Below are 18,018 nucleotides of genomic sequence, written 5' to 3' on the forward strand. Positions count from 1 at the left end.
CGGGTTACTTAGCATATCAACCGAAGTGATTCACTTAACGACGGTCTCAAGAAAGCTGGGCCAAACGCGCTTCACCAATGTCTCGCTCAGGAACGGAAACTTCGGGCTCAAACTACGTTAAGTTTAAGTCGTAGTTTTTGTTCTTTTTTTTCTTCTTTTTTTTGCAAAAGTTGCAAGGGGACGCATTTTTGCGTGAAGGTGCAAGCAGCATCCCTTTGCAAGAGAAGGCGGCGGCCGCGGTCACGTTTAACCGCACGTGGAGGAAATGTTCCCTCCGTCGGGTAGGTTTCGTTTGTAAAACAAAGGAGGCCTCATATCAAACCTGCCCGTACCGATTTTACAAAAATACGTCCCCACCCTTCCTGTCCCTGAGTGTTTGCTTCGGCAGCCACTTTTAAAATCCAGTTTTTTGGTGCGTGGGTAATTTCAGACGACAGCAGAAATCATCCGTAACGTGCTTCACGCAAGCCGGGATTGGATCGTTTCCTGGTTCGAGTGGGAACGTTTTTAATTCCTGGATCCCGGTGCAATTTGCGAGTTATTTTCTTCGTCTTCTTCCTCCTCCCCTCCCGTCCACACACCTCTTTTAATGCGCCGTTATTTTGCCCCTAGAGATGGCCAGGGACCCTTTTTTGGTCCCCGATGACTTCAACATTATTTTGGGAGCTGAAGAACGTGGGGGTGAGAGAGAGAGAGAGAGAAAGGTTGAAGTCGTTGCTTCTTGTCGGGCCTTCTGGTGCTTTGGATCAGGGGTCCCCAACCCCTGGGTTGTGGACCGGTACCGGGCCGCGGCACGCCTGCAACCGGTCCACACAAACAAACAAAGCTCCATCCGTCGGATGCAGGCAGCACACAAAACCACGCGGTCTCGGTCCGCGGGAAAACCTCTCTCTCCACGGAACCGGTCCCTAGTGCCCAAAATGTTGGGGGCCTCTGCTTTGGAGGATAGGTGGACCCCCCACTTCTTTGTGGCAGCCCCTCAAATATTGGAACACTGCTATCCTGTCAGTCCATTTCCCTCCCCCCCGGCCGCCCTTCTTTTCATTAAACTAGACACAGCGGTAAGAAACAAGTCAATCAATCAATCCATATGCCAGGCGGCCCGAAGCTAATTTGAAATGGGTCCCAGTGCATTTTTTTAAAAAAATCCCATTTATATCCTGCCCTTCTCCGAAGACTCAGGGTGGCTTACAAGCTTAGCAGTAGCCTTCATTCTATGTATATGCCTGCTTGTTAGGGCTTTCACACACACCCCAAGCGGCATTATTACAAAGTCAGCTTAATTGCCCCCAACAATCTGGGTCCTCATTTTACCTACCTGGGAAGGATGGAAGGCTGAGTCAACCTGGAGCCTGGTGGGACTCGAACCTGCACTAATTGCAGGCAGCTGGTGTTACTTAAGGAGGCATTAGCCCACTGCTCCACCGTCTCTTGCGACCTGACGGGGATGCTACTGCGAGGCAAAGGCGATGGTGAAGGAGGAGAAGGCTGACTCACCTTAGCATGTACAGAACAATAATAATAAATACTATGACGAGCAAGGAGGACAGGGCCACCATTACGGCGATGATGGGCGTTTCGTCTGGGAAGAGAAGAGAGAGGGAAAAAAAACAGAGCGATTTGAGGAGGTGGGTTTCCAGCTTCGCCAATGGCGACGATCATCATTTCAAAGCATTTTTTTGGGGAGGGGGGCAAAAGGTAAGTTGGCAGGTGAGCCAGAGCTTTGAAGGGATGGAAACGAAAAGCCGATTTTCACCCCACCCCTAAAGCACCTTCCGACAGCCAAACGCTCTGCAGGAATGTGTTTCAGAGCAACTTGGGTCTAGTGGTTAAAGCAACTGGCTAGGTAAAAAAAGTGGAGGGCCATGAATTCGAGTCCTGCCTTAGACACGAAAGCCGGCTGGTTGACTTTGGGACAATCACCAGGAGATGGGGAGTTCTAGTCCCAGCTTAGGGCCTGAAAGCCGGCTGGGTGACTTTGGATCAATCACCTGGAGACGGTGAGTTCTAATCCCGCCTTAGCCATGAAAGCTGGCAGGATTACTTTTGAGTCAATCACTAGGAGAAGGTGAGTTCTAGTTCCTCCGTAGGCATGAAAACCAGCTGGGTGACTCTGGGTCAATCACCAGGAGACAGTGAGTTCTAGTCCTAGCTTAGGCATGAAAGCCAGCTGGGTGACTTTGGATCAATCACCTGGAGACGGTGAGTTCTAATCCCGCCTTAGCCATGAAAGCTGGCAGGATTACTTTTGAGTCAATCACTAGGAGAAGGTGAGTTCTAGTTCCTCCGTAGGCATGAAAACCAGCTGGGTGACTCTGGGTCAATCACCAGGAGACAGTGAGTTCTAGTCCTAGCTTAGGCATGAAAGCCAGCTGGGTGACTTTGGATCAATCACCTGGAGACGGTGAGTTCTAATCCCGCCTTAGCCATGAAAGCTGGCAGGATTACTTTTGAGTCAATCACTAGGAGAAGGTGAGTTCTAGTTCCTCCGTAGGCATGAAAACCAGCTGGGTGACTCTGGGTCAATCACCAGGAGACAGTGAGTTCTAGTCCTAGCTTAGGCATGAAAGCCAGCTGGGTGACTTTGGATCAATCACCTGGAGACGGTGAGTTCTAATCCCGCCTTAGCCATGAAAGCTGGCAGGATTACTTTTGAGTCAATCACTAGGAGAAGGTGAGTTCTAGTTCCTCCGTAGGCATGAAAACCAGCTGGGTGACTCTGGGTCAATCACCAGGAGACAGTGAGTTCTAGTCCTAGCTTAGGCATGAAAGCCAGCTGGGTGACTTTGGATCAATCACCTGGAGACGGTGAGTTCTAATCCCGCCTTAGCCATGAAAGCTGGCAGGATTACTTTTGAGTCAATCACTAGGAGAAGGTGAGTTCTAGTTCCTCCGTAGGCATGAAAACCAGCTGGGTGACTCTGGGTCAATCACCAGGAGACAGTGAGTTCTAGTCCTAGCTTAGGCATGAAAGCCAGCTGGGTGACTTTGGATCAATCACCTGGAGACGGTGAGTTCTAATCCCGCCTTAGCCATGAAAGCTGGCAGGATTACTTTTGAGTCAATCACTAGGAGAAGGTGAGTTCTAGTTCCTCCGTAGGCATGAAAACCAGCTGGGTGACTCTGGTTTAACCAGCAGGATCTGGTGAGTTCTCATCCCGCCTTAGCATTTTAGGTAGCTGGATGACTTTGGGCCAATCGCCAGGAGACGGTGAGTTCTAGTCCCACCTTAGGCATGAAAGCCAGCTGGGTGACTTTGGGCCAGTCCCTCTCCCTCAGCCAACCCACCTCGCAGGGTTGTTGTTGTGGGGGGAAATAGGAGGAGGAAGGTGTGTCGATATATTTGCCCCTTTGAATTATTTGTTAAAAAAAATAAAGGTAACGAAATAAACATAACAACGGAAGCAGCTTTTGATCCAGGCAGTCCTCAATTTACAATGATTTGTTTAGTGACCATTCAGTTAAAATGGCACCCAAAAATGTGAATCCTGACTGTTGTTAACCCGACCGTTGCCGGATCCCCGTGGTCAGATGATCGAAATTCAGACACTCGGCAACTGAGCGATATTTGTGGCAAGGATAGTGTCCTGGGATCACGTGATTCCTCTTTTGCGACAAGCAAAGTCAACGGGGGCAAGCCAGATTCATTTAACGACCTCCCTTCCTGACTTAACAACTTCAGCGATTTGCTGAACAACTCAGGGCAAGGCAGGTCGTAAAACGAAGCCAACGCTCCCGTAACAACTGCCTCGCCGAGCGGCAGAAATTTCGGGGATCGATTGTGGTCGCAAGTCAAGAACAGTTCATTTAGGGACCGTTCAAAGTTACAGCAGCACCGACGGGAGCGGCTTACGACCGTTTTTCACACGACCGTTGCAGCATCCCCGCGGTCGCGTGATTTACCTTCAGAGGTGACTGACTCACATTTACGATGGGGATTGTGGCATCCCGAGGGGGGTGTCACGTGATCCCCTTCTTGCGACCTTCAGACAAGCAAAGTCAATGGGGGTGGGGGGGTGGGGAGAAAGCCGGATTCACTTAACGATGGCGTTACAAATTTTAACAATGGCAGCGATTCAGTTTAACAACTGTGGCAAGGAAAAGTCACAAAACGGGGCCAAGCTGGCTTAACAAATTTCTCGCTTAGCCACGTAAAACTTTGTGGTTGTTACATCCAGGGCTGCCCGTACACACCGACCCTGAAAGGTGGAGTTCGTTTCCAGATTTCTGGGTCGACCCGCTGACTCTCTCTCCGATTGAAGTTTGAGGAATTGTAATCATCATAATCATCATAATCATCATAATCATCATAATCATCATAATCATAATCACAATCACCATAATCATAATCATAATCAACAACAACAACAACAACAACAACAATAATAATAATAATAATAATAATAATAATAATAATAATAATAATAATAATAATAATAATAATAATAATAATAATAATAATAATAATAATAATAAAAAGTCGGAAGGGACCTCAGAGGTCATCTAGTCCAACCCCCTGCTCAGGCAGGAAACTTGTTCCAAGTTTGAAACTGGGCTTCTTCTATCCAAAGGCGCTTTATTTATTTTTTTAATGGAAAATTTTTAGATCCAAGGCGATTTTATTCTTACAATTAAAAACAAAAAAACCCAAAAAAACTCTTCCGGGCATGCTCGGAAGCACCTGAGACCGTGCTTTTTTCTCTGTGTGTGTGTGTGTGTGTGTGTTTTTGTGTGCGGTGTGGTTTTGTGTTTTGTGTGGTTTTGTGTTTTTTTTTTTTTTTTTGCAGAACGAACGTTCCCTCCCTCTTCCCCAAAACAGAAAGAAAAGGGGAGGGGGGGGGGAAAAAAGCAAGGGTAAATGGTGTTTTGTTTTTTTTTGCAAGCCTGCAGCACTGCAAAGGGCTCCGGTTGAAAGGCATGATGCGTGACAGGTTTGCCAAGGAACTGCCGGCTGGCTTGAAAAGCTGAGGGGGTGGGGGCGGTTTGGACCCTGACCCTGTGACCCCGGTGGGGAGAGGGGAAGGACAGGGCAGCAGGCAGAAAGCAACCAGAGAAGACAAAAATAAACCAGCGGGCAGAACCACGCTTTCTCGGCTTCCTGCCTGCCCTCAACGGCAGCTGCCCAAGAAGAGAAAGGAGGGAAGGGGGGGGGGAGAGAAAATTAAAAAAGAAGGGAAGGAAGGAAAAGGGGAGGGGAAGGAAATGGGAGGGAAGGAAAAGAGAAGGGAAGGAAACAAAAAGGAAGGGAAGGGAAAAGGGAATGAAAGGGAGAGGAAGAGGAAGAGGAAGAGGAAGAGGGAGGGAGGGAGAGGAAAGAGGGGAAGGAAAGAAAAGGGGAGGGGAAGGGAGGGGAGGAAATGGGAGGGAAGGAAAAGAGAAGGGAAGGGAAGGAAACAAAAAGGAAGGGAAGAGAAGGGAAAAGGGAATGAAAGGGAGAGGAAGAGGAAGAGGGAGGGAGGGAGGGAGGGAGAGGAAAGAGAGGGGAAGGAAGGAAAAGGGGAGGGGAAGGGAGGGGAGGAAATGGGAGGGAAGCAAAGAGAAGAGAAGGAAACAAAAAGGAAGGGAAGGGAAAAGGGAATGAAAGGGAGAGGAAGAGGAAGAGGGGGGGAGAAGAAAGGGAGGGGAAGGGAGGGGAGGAAATGGGAGGGAAGCAAAGGAAAGAAAAAAAGGAAGGGAAGGGAAGGGAAGGGAAGGGAAGGGAAAGGAAACGGAGGGAAGAAAAGGAAATGAAAGGGAGAGGAAGAGGAAGAGGAAGAGGGAGGGGAAGGAAAGGAAAGGAAAGGGAGAGGAAGAGGAAGAGGAAGAGGAAGAGGGAGGAAAGGAAAGGAAAGGAAAGGAGAGAGAGCGGGCTCCCAACAAACAAAGTCTACGCTCTTGTAATTCTGAACGGTCGCTAAATGAACGACTGCAGGTTGAGGAGGTGGTACAAGCTTTGGCATCAATAAATTGCTAGGCTGCCTTCCATTTCCCCCACTGGGACTTGCAGCCCCCCAGACATCATGAACGTGAGGTGGGTGGCCGTATAAATTGATTTTTTTTTAAAAAAAGTACGTTCCTCCTTAAAGGATGCCTTTCCAACTCTCCTATGCTCGGGGAAAGGAAATCTCAGAAAAGCTTGGCCAAACAGGGTGGGGAAAGTCTTGTGGCTTAATAAAATACAATATTCCAAAGCAATGATGAAATATATATATATATATATATATATATATATATATATATATATATATATATATATATATATATATATATATATATATATATATATATATATATATATATATATATATATATATATATATATATATATATATATATATATATATATATATATATATATATATATATATATATATATATATATATATATATATATATATCCAAAAGATTTACAACAGATTTGCCAAGGTGAAGAGGATCAGCTTACCTCGTCGAGGTTCCGAGTCATCTGAATAAACGCAAAAAAAGAAAAGAAAAAGAAAAGAAAATTCAGAATAACTCCAGGCCTCCTATGGTGGCTAATCAAACCAGGATTAACTAGAGTGAAAGCCCATTAAAAACAGTTATGTGCTATTCAGGTTTCCTCTTATTTGTAGAGCTGGAGGTAATTTATAGCCACTCACTGCTGGGTTTTACTGCACTTTTCCCAAATCCCCTTTTAACCTCATCTGAACATCTGGAAGTCCAAAGGCAGATGTGCAGAAAGGGCTCCCGTTCTTTTTCCTGCCATTTCTCATCGCCTCTGGCAACCAAGAATAAAATCTCCATATTTGCTTTAATCAGACTTGGGGTCAAGCGGGAAAAACCAGGAAATCTGGGCAGTTCAAATGAAGACAGGTAGTCCTCCGCTTACAACAATTCATTTAGCGACCACTTGAAGTTGCAACGGCACCGTAAAAAGGACCATGTTTCACATTTATGGCCGCTGCAGCGGCTCCAAGAGCACGGGATCAAAATCCAGACCCTTGGCAACTTGACTCGCATTTAGGACGGTTGCAGTGCCCCAAGTGATTCCCCCTTTTGCGACCCTTCTGACAAGCAAAGCCAGATTCACTGAACAACCGTGTGTGACTAACAACTGCAATGATTCACTGAGCAAATGTGGCAACGAAGGTCGTAAAATGGGGGCAAAAACTCACTTAACAACTGTCTCGCTTAAGCAATATAAGCCTTAGGCTCGATTGTGGTCCTAAGCCGAGGACTACCTGCCTAAAGGTTTATTGCTTACGCTCTCTACAGGAATCTGAACTTCTAACGGTCAAAGCGAATTGGCGGTAGACAAGAGTCAATGGAATTCGAGAACTCTTGTGATCGCAAAGGGATTCGAGACTAAGGGTGCGTTTAACCTCTCCGTCTCTCCATCCGTTTCAGCCTGGTGACCTCCTGCGCTGGGAAAATTTAATTCATTTTTTATCCCGCACCCCAGGAACCTCTTTTGCCTCAAGTAAAAACAGCCCACTAGTAGTTGCAGCTAGTCCTCGATTTACAGCAGTTCATTTAGCGACCGTTCGAAGTTACAACAGGACTGAAAAAAGTACCGCATGACCACTTACGACCGTTGCAGCATCCTCACGGTCACGGGATCAAAATTCGGACACTTGGCAACCGACTCGCCTTTATGACGGTCGCTGTGTCCCGGGGTCACGTGATTTCCCCTTTTGCGACCTTCTGACCAACAAATTCAATGGGGGAAGCCAGATTCACTTCACAAGCGGGTTACCAGTTTAACAACTGCAGGGCTTCACACAACAGCTGTGGCGAGAAAAGTCGTCAAATGGGGCAGAACACACTTAACAAACGCCTCACTTAACAACGGAAATTTGGAGCTCGATTGTGCTCACAAGCCGAGGACTCCCTGGTACTAAATATTTACGAAATAACATTTACTAATCTTTCGAAGGTTGTTGTTGTTGTTGTTGTTGTTGCTAGTGCATTTCCGGCGGACCTTAACAACTGCCAATAGTTCACTTAACAAGTGGGGCAAGACACGTGGTAAAATGGGCATTTTTCACCTAACCGATGTCTCGCTGAACAACAAACATTTTCAGCTAAAATGTTGAGGACAACTTTTCCTTTTTGCAATTTTTTCCCCATTTCAATCTTTCTTTGAAAGGCAGCAACTAGATGTTAATGGGTCAAACAATTCAGTTTTCTATTTTTTTAAAAGAATGGTCACGCCATACTTGAAATTAAAATATTGGCCACTGTTTTAAGATGCCTTTCTTGGTTGATCCTCTTTACACAGATCTGCCCGGCTTTTACAAGGGGCTGCATAATCAGTTGTGTTAACTGCCTGCGGTAATTCTTAAACACCTTTTCTCCTGGTAAGTCCCCACCGCTATCTCAAACCGCAGGAGATACGAAATTAGAATTTTCTCCCCCAGGTTCAATGGAACAGGATTATCTGCCGGAAAATTATATCTGGAAATTCTCTGAAACCCCTTGCTGTTTGTGACGAGCCTGAATATTTTCCAGAGTCAGCAAATACGTGTAACTTATCTAAACTGAAGCTCATTTATCTACTAAGAAGAAGAAAAAATACACCAATCCCCAAATTTAAAAAAATCTTAAAATTTCCTTTACGTCTGTCCGTGTAGCTCCTGGGCTTAGGACTTGAAATTTGAAGAAAAAAAATGGAAATTTAATATATATCAAATGGGAGGTGACGACACAATCCAGGTTAGGGGATCCGTCGCAGTTGGAATTCATTTTTTTTTTAAAAGGTACAGATAGTCCTCGGCTTACGGCTACAATTGAGGCCGTAACTTCTGTCGCTAAGGGAGACGGTGTCAATCTGAGTTTTCTCCCATTTTACCCCTTTTCTTGCCACGGTTGTTAAGGAATCTACTGCGGTTGTCAAGTGAGTAACTTGGTTGTGAAGTGGCTCCCCCCGTGGACTTTGCTTGTCAGACGGTCGCAAAAGGGGGATCACGTGATCCCGGGATGCTGCAACCGTCGTTAAGTACCAGTCAGTTGCCAAGGGCCTGAATTTTGATTACATGACCCTGGGGATGTTTATTTAATTCCATTTATTTTAATTCCATTTATATCCCGCCCTTCTCCGAAGACTCAGGGCGGCTTACAAGCTTAGCAGTAGCCTTCATTCTATGTATATGTTACGACGGTCGTGTGAAAAACGGTCGTAACTCACTTTTCCCAGGGCTGTTGGGTGAGTTTGAACGGTCACTACGCTAACTGTCGCTAAGTCGAGGACTAGCTGAAAAGGGCTTTCTGGAGATTCTAGCAAACATTTATGATTACATAAGGACCTTCACATAGATGAAACCTCTTCCCCTCCCCCCTTCTGTGCACATTCCTGGGACTTTGCCCTGGCCTTGCAAGCCGTGGCTATCCAAACGTTCCCAAGATCATAAAGTTTCATACTAGCTTTAGAAAAGAGACGTTGTTTCCGAGAACGAGAATCTCTTGATTAAATAGTAAGAGAATTCAAAGAAATAAAATACAAGGCACTTACCAGCACCTCGTGGAATATCAGCTGTAAATAGAAAACATTCAGCATCATTTCTCAAGGCTTTTATGGCTCTCTATAAATTGGCTGTTTTTTTCCATTTTTTTTAAAAAAAATATTAATAAAAGTCTACGTACGTCCTTGCCGTAAGGTCTCCACCTCCTCCCCTAGAATTTTTCTTTTGTTTCTTTTCTTGGTGAAGAATTCTGTACTCTCTTCAAATTCACCCTGGTTTTGTTCAGTTACGCTCTTTCTGCGATGAATGCTGCACTTCTTTCCACGATTTTGACACCGTGGCTCTGAGTTCGAGTTCTGCCTTAGGCGTGAAAGCCGGCTAGGTGACTTTGGGCCAATCACCAGGAGACGGTGAGTTTTAGTCCCTCCTTAACCATGAAAGGTAGCTAGGTAACTTTGGGCCAATCATCAGGAGATGGTGAGTTTAATCCCGCCTTAGGCTTGAAAGCCAGCTGGGTGACTCTGGGGCAATCACCAGGAGGTGGTGAGTTCCAATCCCGCCTTAGGCTTGAAAGCTGGCTGACTGAGGTTGTGCCAATCACCAGGAGATGGTGTGGGCTAGCCCACTCTTAGGCGTGAGAAAGAAAAATTGGGCAACTTTGGGTCAATCACTTGCTCTCAGTCCAGCCCACCTCACTGGGTTGTTGTGGGAAAAACAGGAGGAGGAAGGAATATTATGCATGATTGCCACCTTGAGTTACTTGTAGAATAATAAAGGCAGGAGTAACATCAGTCTATCAGTCTGTCTGTCTGTCTATCATCCATCCATCCATCCATCCATCCATCCATCCATCCATCCATCCATCCATCCATCTATCTATCTATCTATCTATCTATCTATCTATCTATCTATCTATCTATCTATCTATCTATCTATCTATCTATCTATCTATCTATCTATCTATCTATCTTAATACATAAATAAGTGATTCCATACTTGCGGTGTTAAAGGCTTGTGAAGTCACTAGTGCACTTGTGAAGTTGGCCTCCACCGTCATCAAGGTTTTATCTGTTGCGCTGACATTGGGAAGAAGTTCTGTGGCATTAGGTGGGACGGTGGTGGGCCACGATGTAGGCGGCAGAGTCTTGTGTGACGTCGTTGCCGCTCTCACGCTGGGCACAGTGACGGTGGCAGTGGTTGTGGCTTCCGGCACTTTCGGAGGCGGCTGGCTCTGTGCCACGGTCGGAGACCCGCCTGGTGACGTGGTGGGCCTCTTCATGGAACTGGTGGGTTTTGCACTACTCGACTGCGTACTGGCAGTTTTCACTAAACTGGTGGTGGGCAAGGGACTCTCGGTCGACGGATGTACTGGAAGAAAAGAATAAAGAGGTCACTTTCAAGATACGCTGCTTTTCCAAAGAGTATCTCACTCACTCCTGCAACTTGCAAAATTTATTTTATAGAATAGAACAGAACAGAACGGAATGGAATAGAATAGAATGCAGAGTAGAATAGAGTAGACTAGACTAGAAAGCAGAACAGAACAGAATAGAATGCAGACTAGACTAGACTAGAGAATGGAATGGAATGGAATAGAGTAGAATAGAATAAGAAATAATAATAGAATAGAATAGAATAGAATAGAATAGAATAGAATAGAATAGAATAGAATAGAATAGAATAGAATAGAATAGAAAATATATAGAATAGAACAGAACAGAACAAAACAGAACAGAATAGAATAGAAAATATATGGAACAGAATAGAAAATATATGGAACAGAATAGAAAATATATAGAATAGAATAGAATAGAATAGAATAGAATAGAATAGAATAGAATAGAATAGAATAGAATAGAATAGAATAGAATAGAATAGAATAGAATAGAATAATGATAAGACTAGAATAATGATAATAGAATAGACAATATATAGAACAGAATAGAATAGAAAATATATAGAATAGAATAGAATAGAATAGAATAGAATAGAATAGAATAGAATAGAATAGAATAGAATAGAATAGAATAGAATAGAATAGAATAGAACAGCAATAGCCCTTAGACTTATATCCCGCTTCACAGTGCTTTACAGCCCTCTCTAAGCGGTTTGCAGAGTCAGCCTATCTCCCCCAACGATCAAGGTCCTCATTTTAGTTACCTCGGAAGGATGAAAGGCTGAGTCAACCTTGAGCCCCGCCAGGACTGAACTGCTGGCAGTGGGCAGTTTTTGCCTGCAATACTGCATCTAACCACTGCGCCACCATGGCTCTTATGCAGGTGTAAACCCTGAAAAGGCTAGATCAGGTGCAGGCAACCTTGGCTCTTTTTGCCTTGTGGACTTCAACTCCCAGAATTCCTGAGCCAGCCACGCTGCGGGAAAAGGGAGAGGATTCCAAGCTGAGCCATGCTGGCCCAGGAATTCTGGGAGTTGAAGTCCACGAGGCATAAAAGAGCCAAGGTTGCCTACCCCTGGGCTAGATCTACAGAACATCCTTTCACAGTCTTATCACGGAGAAGACAAGTACATACTTAGAAATGGAGAGATATTGTTACTGACAGCCGAGAACAGACATACGCCTAAAAGATCTTGTCATGTCTGCATTTAGCTCATCTCCCCTCCACCACCACCACCACCACCCCAAAAGAAACTACAGGTAACTCACCTGTTGTTATATTGGCAACACCTAGGTATGTTAAGCAGCTGCTGAATAGGATAACAAGGAAGCATATACCCATATTGGCCTGAAAAATAAAAATAAAATCTCTGTTAGCGATCCAGAAAACAATAATTCCCAAGGCTTAAAACTACTCTGGTGGCACCAAACTATTAAAAACAACAATAACAATAACAGAGTTGGAAGGGACCTTGGAGGTCATCTAGTCCAAGCCCCTGCTCAGGCAGGAAACCCTATACCATTTCAGACAAATGTCCTGTCCAGTCTCTTCTTAAAAACTTCCAGTGTTGGAGCATTCACCGCTTCTGGAGGCAGGTGGTTAATTGTTCTAACTGTTAGGAAGTTTCTCCTTAGTTCCAGGTTGCTTCTCTCTTTGGTTAGTTTCCATCCGTGGCTTCTTGTCCTGCCTTCAGGCGCTTTGGAGAAGAGCTTGACTCCCTCTTCTTTGGGGCAGCCCCTGAGATACTGGAAGACTGCTGTCATGTCCCCCCTCGTCCTTCTCTTTATTAAACTAGACATACCCAATTCCAGCAACCACTCCTTATATGTTTTAGCCTCCAGTCCCCTGATCATCTTTGTTGCTCTTCTCTGCACTCTTTCTAGAGTCTCAACATCTTTTTTGCATCGGGGTGACCAAAACTGGATGCCGTATTCCAAGGGTGGCCTCACCAAGGCATTGTAAACTGGTATTAACGCTTCACGTGATCTTGATTCTCTCCCTCTGTTAATGCAGCCTAGGACTGTGTTGGCTTTTTTAGCAGCTGCATCACACGGCTGGGTCCTGCTTAAGTGATTGTCCACTAGGACTCCAAGATCCCTCTCACAGTTGCTCCTATTGAGCAAGGTACCACCTATAGTACTATACCTGTGCATTTGGTTTTTCTTGCCTAAATGTAGAACCTTACTTGTTTCACCGTTGAATTTCATTTTGTTCATTTCCTGCAGATGTTTCATGGCCCAAACAGATTATACTGTCTAATGAGCGATACAAGCCAACATCCTTTTTTCAAATCAGCCTGCTGCAGAAACTTAAAAAAAGAGCATTTGAGAAAATATATTCCAAATTTCAGACAACTTGTTGAGAAGGGCGATGAGACCTCTATCAGAACAAACTCGATTCTTAGACTTTAAACGGCTTATTAATATCACACTCCAGGGACCGCAGTTAAAAAAGTGGAAATACTCCTTTGAACAGTGAAGGCCACTGTGGAGTAATCTCTGTGAACAAATAACTTTTTTGTGTGTGCGCGCATTAAACCTTCTTTCTCCATGCATAATAGAGGACAGCCATAACTTGAAGGCTCAATGTTAATATGAAGGATTCAAAATATGGCAGAATCCATGTGGGATATATAGTCAGAAGCTAACTCTGCTAAGCTTGTAAGCCGCCCTGAGTCTTCAGAGAAGGGCGGGATATAAATGGAATTAAAATAAAAATAAAAAAACTCGCCTTTATGATATTGCAGCAAAGCAGGAAAAAGCTGAAATTCTTGGGCTGAGGGGATATTTGCATAACAAAACCCAAATAAATAAATAAATAAATATTACAGTTCTTTGTGATACTTATGCATTGCTAAATCAGTAGAGATTATAAAACACCTGATTGGATGAAAATCTTAATGGGTAAGGCATCCACAATAAGTATAAACAAATCCAATAACCCACAACTAATCAAAGTTTATGTAAAGTTAAATCATAACATAAAGGTAAACCATAATATAAAGTTTAATCATAGTGACGGTGTAAGTGTATAAGCAGTCCTTAACTTACAATCCTAATGCTTGTCCGAAAGTCACAAAACGTGATCAGTTGACCCTGGGCTACTGCGACCGTCGTAAGTACACGTCAGTTGCCAAGCATCTGAGTTTTGATCATGTGATCACGGGGATGCTGCAACGGCTAAGGGTGAAAAATCCGTTGCAAGTCATTTTTTTCAGTGCTGTTGTAACTTCGAACGGTCACTAAACAAGTGGTTGTAAGTCAAAGTCACTCAGGTGCCTATAATGTCTAAGAATACTGTAGAATAACAGAGTTTGAAGGGACCTCAGAGGTCATCTAGTCCAACCCCCTGCTCAGGCAGGAAACTCTACCATTTCAGGTGTATACAATAGAATAGGATAGGATAGGATAGGATAGGATAGGATAGGATAGGATAGGATAGGATAGGATAGGATAGGATAGGATAGGATAGGATAGGATAGGATAGGATAGGATAGGATAGGATATGGAATGGAAAGAATAGAATAGAATAGGAATATGGAATGGAATAAATAGAATAGAATAGAATAGAATAGAATAGAATAGAATAGAATAGAATAGAATAGAATAGAATAGAATAGAATAGAATAGAATAGAATAGAATAGAATAGAATAGAATAGAATAGAAAAGAATAGAATAGAATAGAATAGAATAGAATAGAATAGAATAGAATAGAATAGGAATATGGAATGGAATAAATAGAATAGAATAGAATAGAATAGAATAGAATAGAAGAGAAGAGAAGAGAAGAGAAGAGAAGAGAAGAGAAGAGAAGAGAAGAGAAGAGAAGAGAAGAGAAGAGAAGAGAAGAGAAGAGAATATGGAATGGAATAAATAGAATAGAATAGAATAGGAATATGGAATGGAATAAATAATAGAATAGAATAGAATAGAATAGAATAGAATAGAATAGAATAGAATAGAATAGAATAGAAGAGAAGAGAAGAGAAGAGAAGAGAAGAGAAGAGAAGAGAAGAGAAGAGAAGAGAAGAGAAGGGACGGGACCTTGGAGGTCTTCTAGTCCAGCCCCCTGCTCAAGCAGGAGAACCTATACTATTTCAGACAAGCGACTGTCCAGTCTCTTCTTAAAAACTTCCAGCGTTGGAGCATAGGGTTTCCAGCCTGAGCAAGGGGTTGGAGTAGGTCTCTTCCAACTTTATCATTATTATTATTGTTGTTATTGTTGTTGTTTCTATTACTATTAAAAGGCCCAAAAGGGGCTTTCAATTATAAAGGAATTTCTTTAGTGATTTTTTTCTATCGCAAGGGCTGTTAAAAAACTCAGTAATTGCTACCTCTTCTGTCCTTTCCAAAGCGGAGCAAATAAACGTCCCGCTGCTGTTATCATTTATTAAACTGGCCTGAAATGGGGCTGTAATCTGACCTGGGCTGATATGGGCGTTCCAATTTTCAGAGGCAAAGATGCAAAATGTTTCCTATATACGGCTTAAAACTAATGACTCGGCTAATCTGTTCTCTCCTCCTGCTGGATAATCCAGTCAATGCTGACCCTCTCTCTCTTCAAATGGGTCATTTTAATTAGATAATCTAAGTTAAATTTTAACGAGGCAGTCGGAGGAGCAGGCCTGCGCTATTTAACCGGCAAGAAAACGGGACTGCTTTCCACACAGTTGTCAGCTTCCCACAATATTTTGGGGAAGGGAGGTAGTGAAAGAAATGGGGAGCAGCTAAATAATAAAAAAAAAAACCTCTTTTATCCAAGATGCTGGAGAGATATGTCCCACCAGAGAACAACCATGCCCAGGCAGTCCTCGACTTACGACCGCAATTGAGCCCCCCCAAGTTTCTGTCGCTAAGCGAGACGTGGGTTCAGTGAATCGTGAATCTTGTTTTGTGACCCTTTTCTGCCACGGTTGTTAAGTGAGTCGCTGCAGTCGTGAAGCTAGCAACGCCGTTGTTAAGTGGATCTGGCTCCCCCATGGACTTGGCGCGTCAGAAGGTCGTAAAACGTGACGGGACATGACGACCGTCAATAAATGCGCGTCCATCACCAAGCGTCTGAATTTTGATCCCGTGACCCTGCTCGTGAGTGTGAAAAGGGGTGATAAGTCGCTTTTTTTTCAGTGCCGTTAACTTTGAGCAGACACTAAACAAACCGCTGTAAGTCGAGGACTACCTGCATTAAAACAGACACCCCTAAAACACAACCTTGTATCAAACCAGCTGCTTCTGTTCTCCTGGGGACTCCTTGGAAGTCCGTGAATGTTAGAACTCCACCTTGCATATTTTCTCACATATTTATCTGTACAAATGAGAGCCAGTTTGGTCTAGTAGGTTAAGGCAGCGGGCTTGAAGCTAGGAGACGGTGAGTTCTAGTCCCACCTTAGGCATGAAAGCCGGCAGGGTTACTTTGAGTCAATCACTAGGAGACGGTGAGTTCTAGTTCTTGCCTCAGGCCTGAAAGCCACCGGACTGAGTTTGGCACAATCACCAGGAGATGGTGAGTTCTAGTCCTGCCTTAGGGATGATGGCAAACTGGGTGACTCTGGCCTAATCGCCAGGAGACGGTGAGTTCTAGTCCTACCTTAGGGATGATAGCAAACTGGGTGACTCTGGCCCAATCGCCAGGAGACGGTGAGTTCTAGTCCTGCCTTAGGGATGATAGCAAACTGGGTGACTCTGGCCCAATCGCCAGGAGACGGTGAGTTCTAGTCCTGCCTTAGGGAAGATAGCAAACTGGGTGACTCTGGCCCAATCGCCAGGAGACGGTGAGTTCTAGTCCTGCCTTAGGGAAGATAGCAAACTGGGTGACTCTGGCCCAATCGCCAGGAGACGGTGAGTTCTAGTCGTGCCTTAGGGTGTCTCAGTGATTGTTGTGGGGAAAATAGAAGGAGGAAAGAGTATTAGATATGTTCGCCTCCTTGAGTTAGTTATAAAATAAAAATAGGATATCAATAAATAAATGAAGTCTTTCCTATCTAGGACTTATAGCCCATCGGACGTGAGGAGAACTTGCTTCAAAATCCTTCTGCATCGTATGGATTACCTTGTCACCTTGTAGGGGAGACGGGCAGCATATAATCGTCATAAATAATTAAAAATAATGATTTTTTTCAGCCTTCTTTCATCTTTTAAATATTTTAAATATTCAAATATTCACATTTTTAACCACTCGAAGGAATCTCTCTGAGCAAAGCACGTCATTTGCAGTTCCCGCTTAAACCAAACCCTCTTTTTTGGCCACGATAATAGATTTCTGCTTCAAACAAAAAGGGATATATATTTTTTTCAGCCCAAGACTGCCATGTAGAAAAATGGATGTGTTCTAAGGAAGAAAAAAGAGGCCATATTTAAAGCGGAGAACGCAGCATCAGAGAGGAAAACCACGGGGAGACTCCCTCTGGCATGTCAACCTTAAGTCAAGAGATGAATTTTCCTGCAAGGAATGCTTTGAAGATTAAGACGAGACTCTGGAATTCAAAAGCTGTTATCTGCCATGAAGAGATAAAACTCTCAAGGTTTGTTTCCATTCCGCTTTGTAGTTTATGAGGCGATCTGTCACTGGGGTAAATCTGGACACTGATATAAAACTCTCAAGACACCTGATTATAAGCAATAGTCTTTGCCTCCTGTGCTAGCGGCTGGAAAGTGGAAAACGTATGCCTTTTAAGACACTGCCTTCCATACAATTATATCCCTTACACTTCAACAACAACAACAACAACAATTATAATAAAGTTAGAAGGGACCTTGGAGGTCTTCTAGTCCAACCCCATGCTCAGGCAGGAAACCCTATACCTTTTCATAGAATAGAATAGAATAGAATAGAATAGAATAGAATAGAATAGAATAGAATAGAATAGAATAGAATAGAATAGAATAGAATAGAATAGAATAGAATAGAATAGAATAGAATAGAATAGAATAGAATAGAATAGAATAGAATAGAAAATATGAAATGGAATAGAATAGAAAATATGGAATGGAATGGAATAGAATGGAATAGAAAATATGGAATGGAATGGAATAGAAAATATGAAACGGAATAGAATAGAAAATATGGAATGGAATGGAATGGAATAGAATAGAATAGAATAGAATAGAATAGAATAGAATAGAATAGAATAGAATAGAATAGAATAGAATAGAATAGAATAGAATAGAATAGAATAGAATAGAATAGAATAGAATAGAATAGA

The 18,018-nt window shown here is 43.5% G+C and overlaps 1 protein-coding gene across 4 annotated transcripts in view; it reads right to left on the reverse strand.

Moving 5' to 3' along the window:
* The window catches only part of PTPRA (protein tyrosine phosphatase receptor type A), a 118,410-nt gene that overhangs the window by 35,905 nt on the left and 64,487 nt on the right, over positions 1-18,018 (reverse strand). Inside the window, exons 3-8 of one of the 4 annotated variants that reach the window (XM_081332180.1) lie at positions 13,870-13,998; positions 12,088-12,166; positions 10,419-10,790; positions 9,473-9,493; positions 6,425-6,445; positions 1,498-1,582 (exon numbers count right to left, since the gene is read on the reverse strand). In XM_081332180.1, the coding sequence (XP_081188306.1) occupies positions 1,498-1,582; positions 6,425-6,445; positions 9,473-9,493; positions 10,419-10,790; positions 12,088-12,160 (572 nt within the window). In that variant the 5' untranslated portion in view covers positions 12,161-12,166; positions 13,870-13,998. Of the gene's footprint in view, positions 1-1,497; positions 1,583-6,424; positions 6,446-9,472; positions 9,494-10,418; positions 10,791-12,087; positions 12,167-13,004; positions 13,014-13,869; positions 13,999-18,018 lie in introns of those variants that run through there. The other 3 variants (XM_081332181.1, XM_081332179.1, XM_081332182.1) reach the window with 3 other exon arrangements.

The sequence above is a fragment of the Vipera berus genome (assembly GCF_964194415.1).
Source record: "Vipera berus genome assembly, chromosome: 7".
Taxonomy (NCBI): domain Eukaryota; kingdom Metazoa; phylum Chordata; class Lepidosauria; order Squamata; family Viperidae; genus Vipera; species Vipera berus.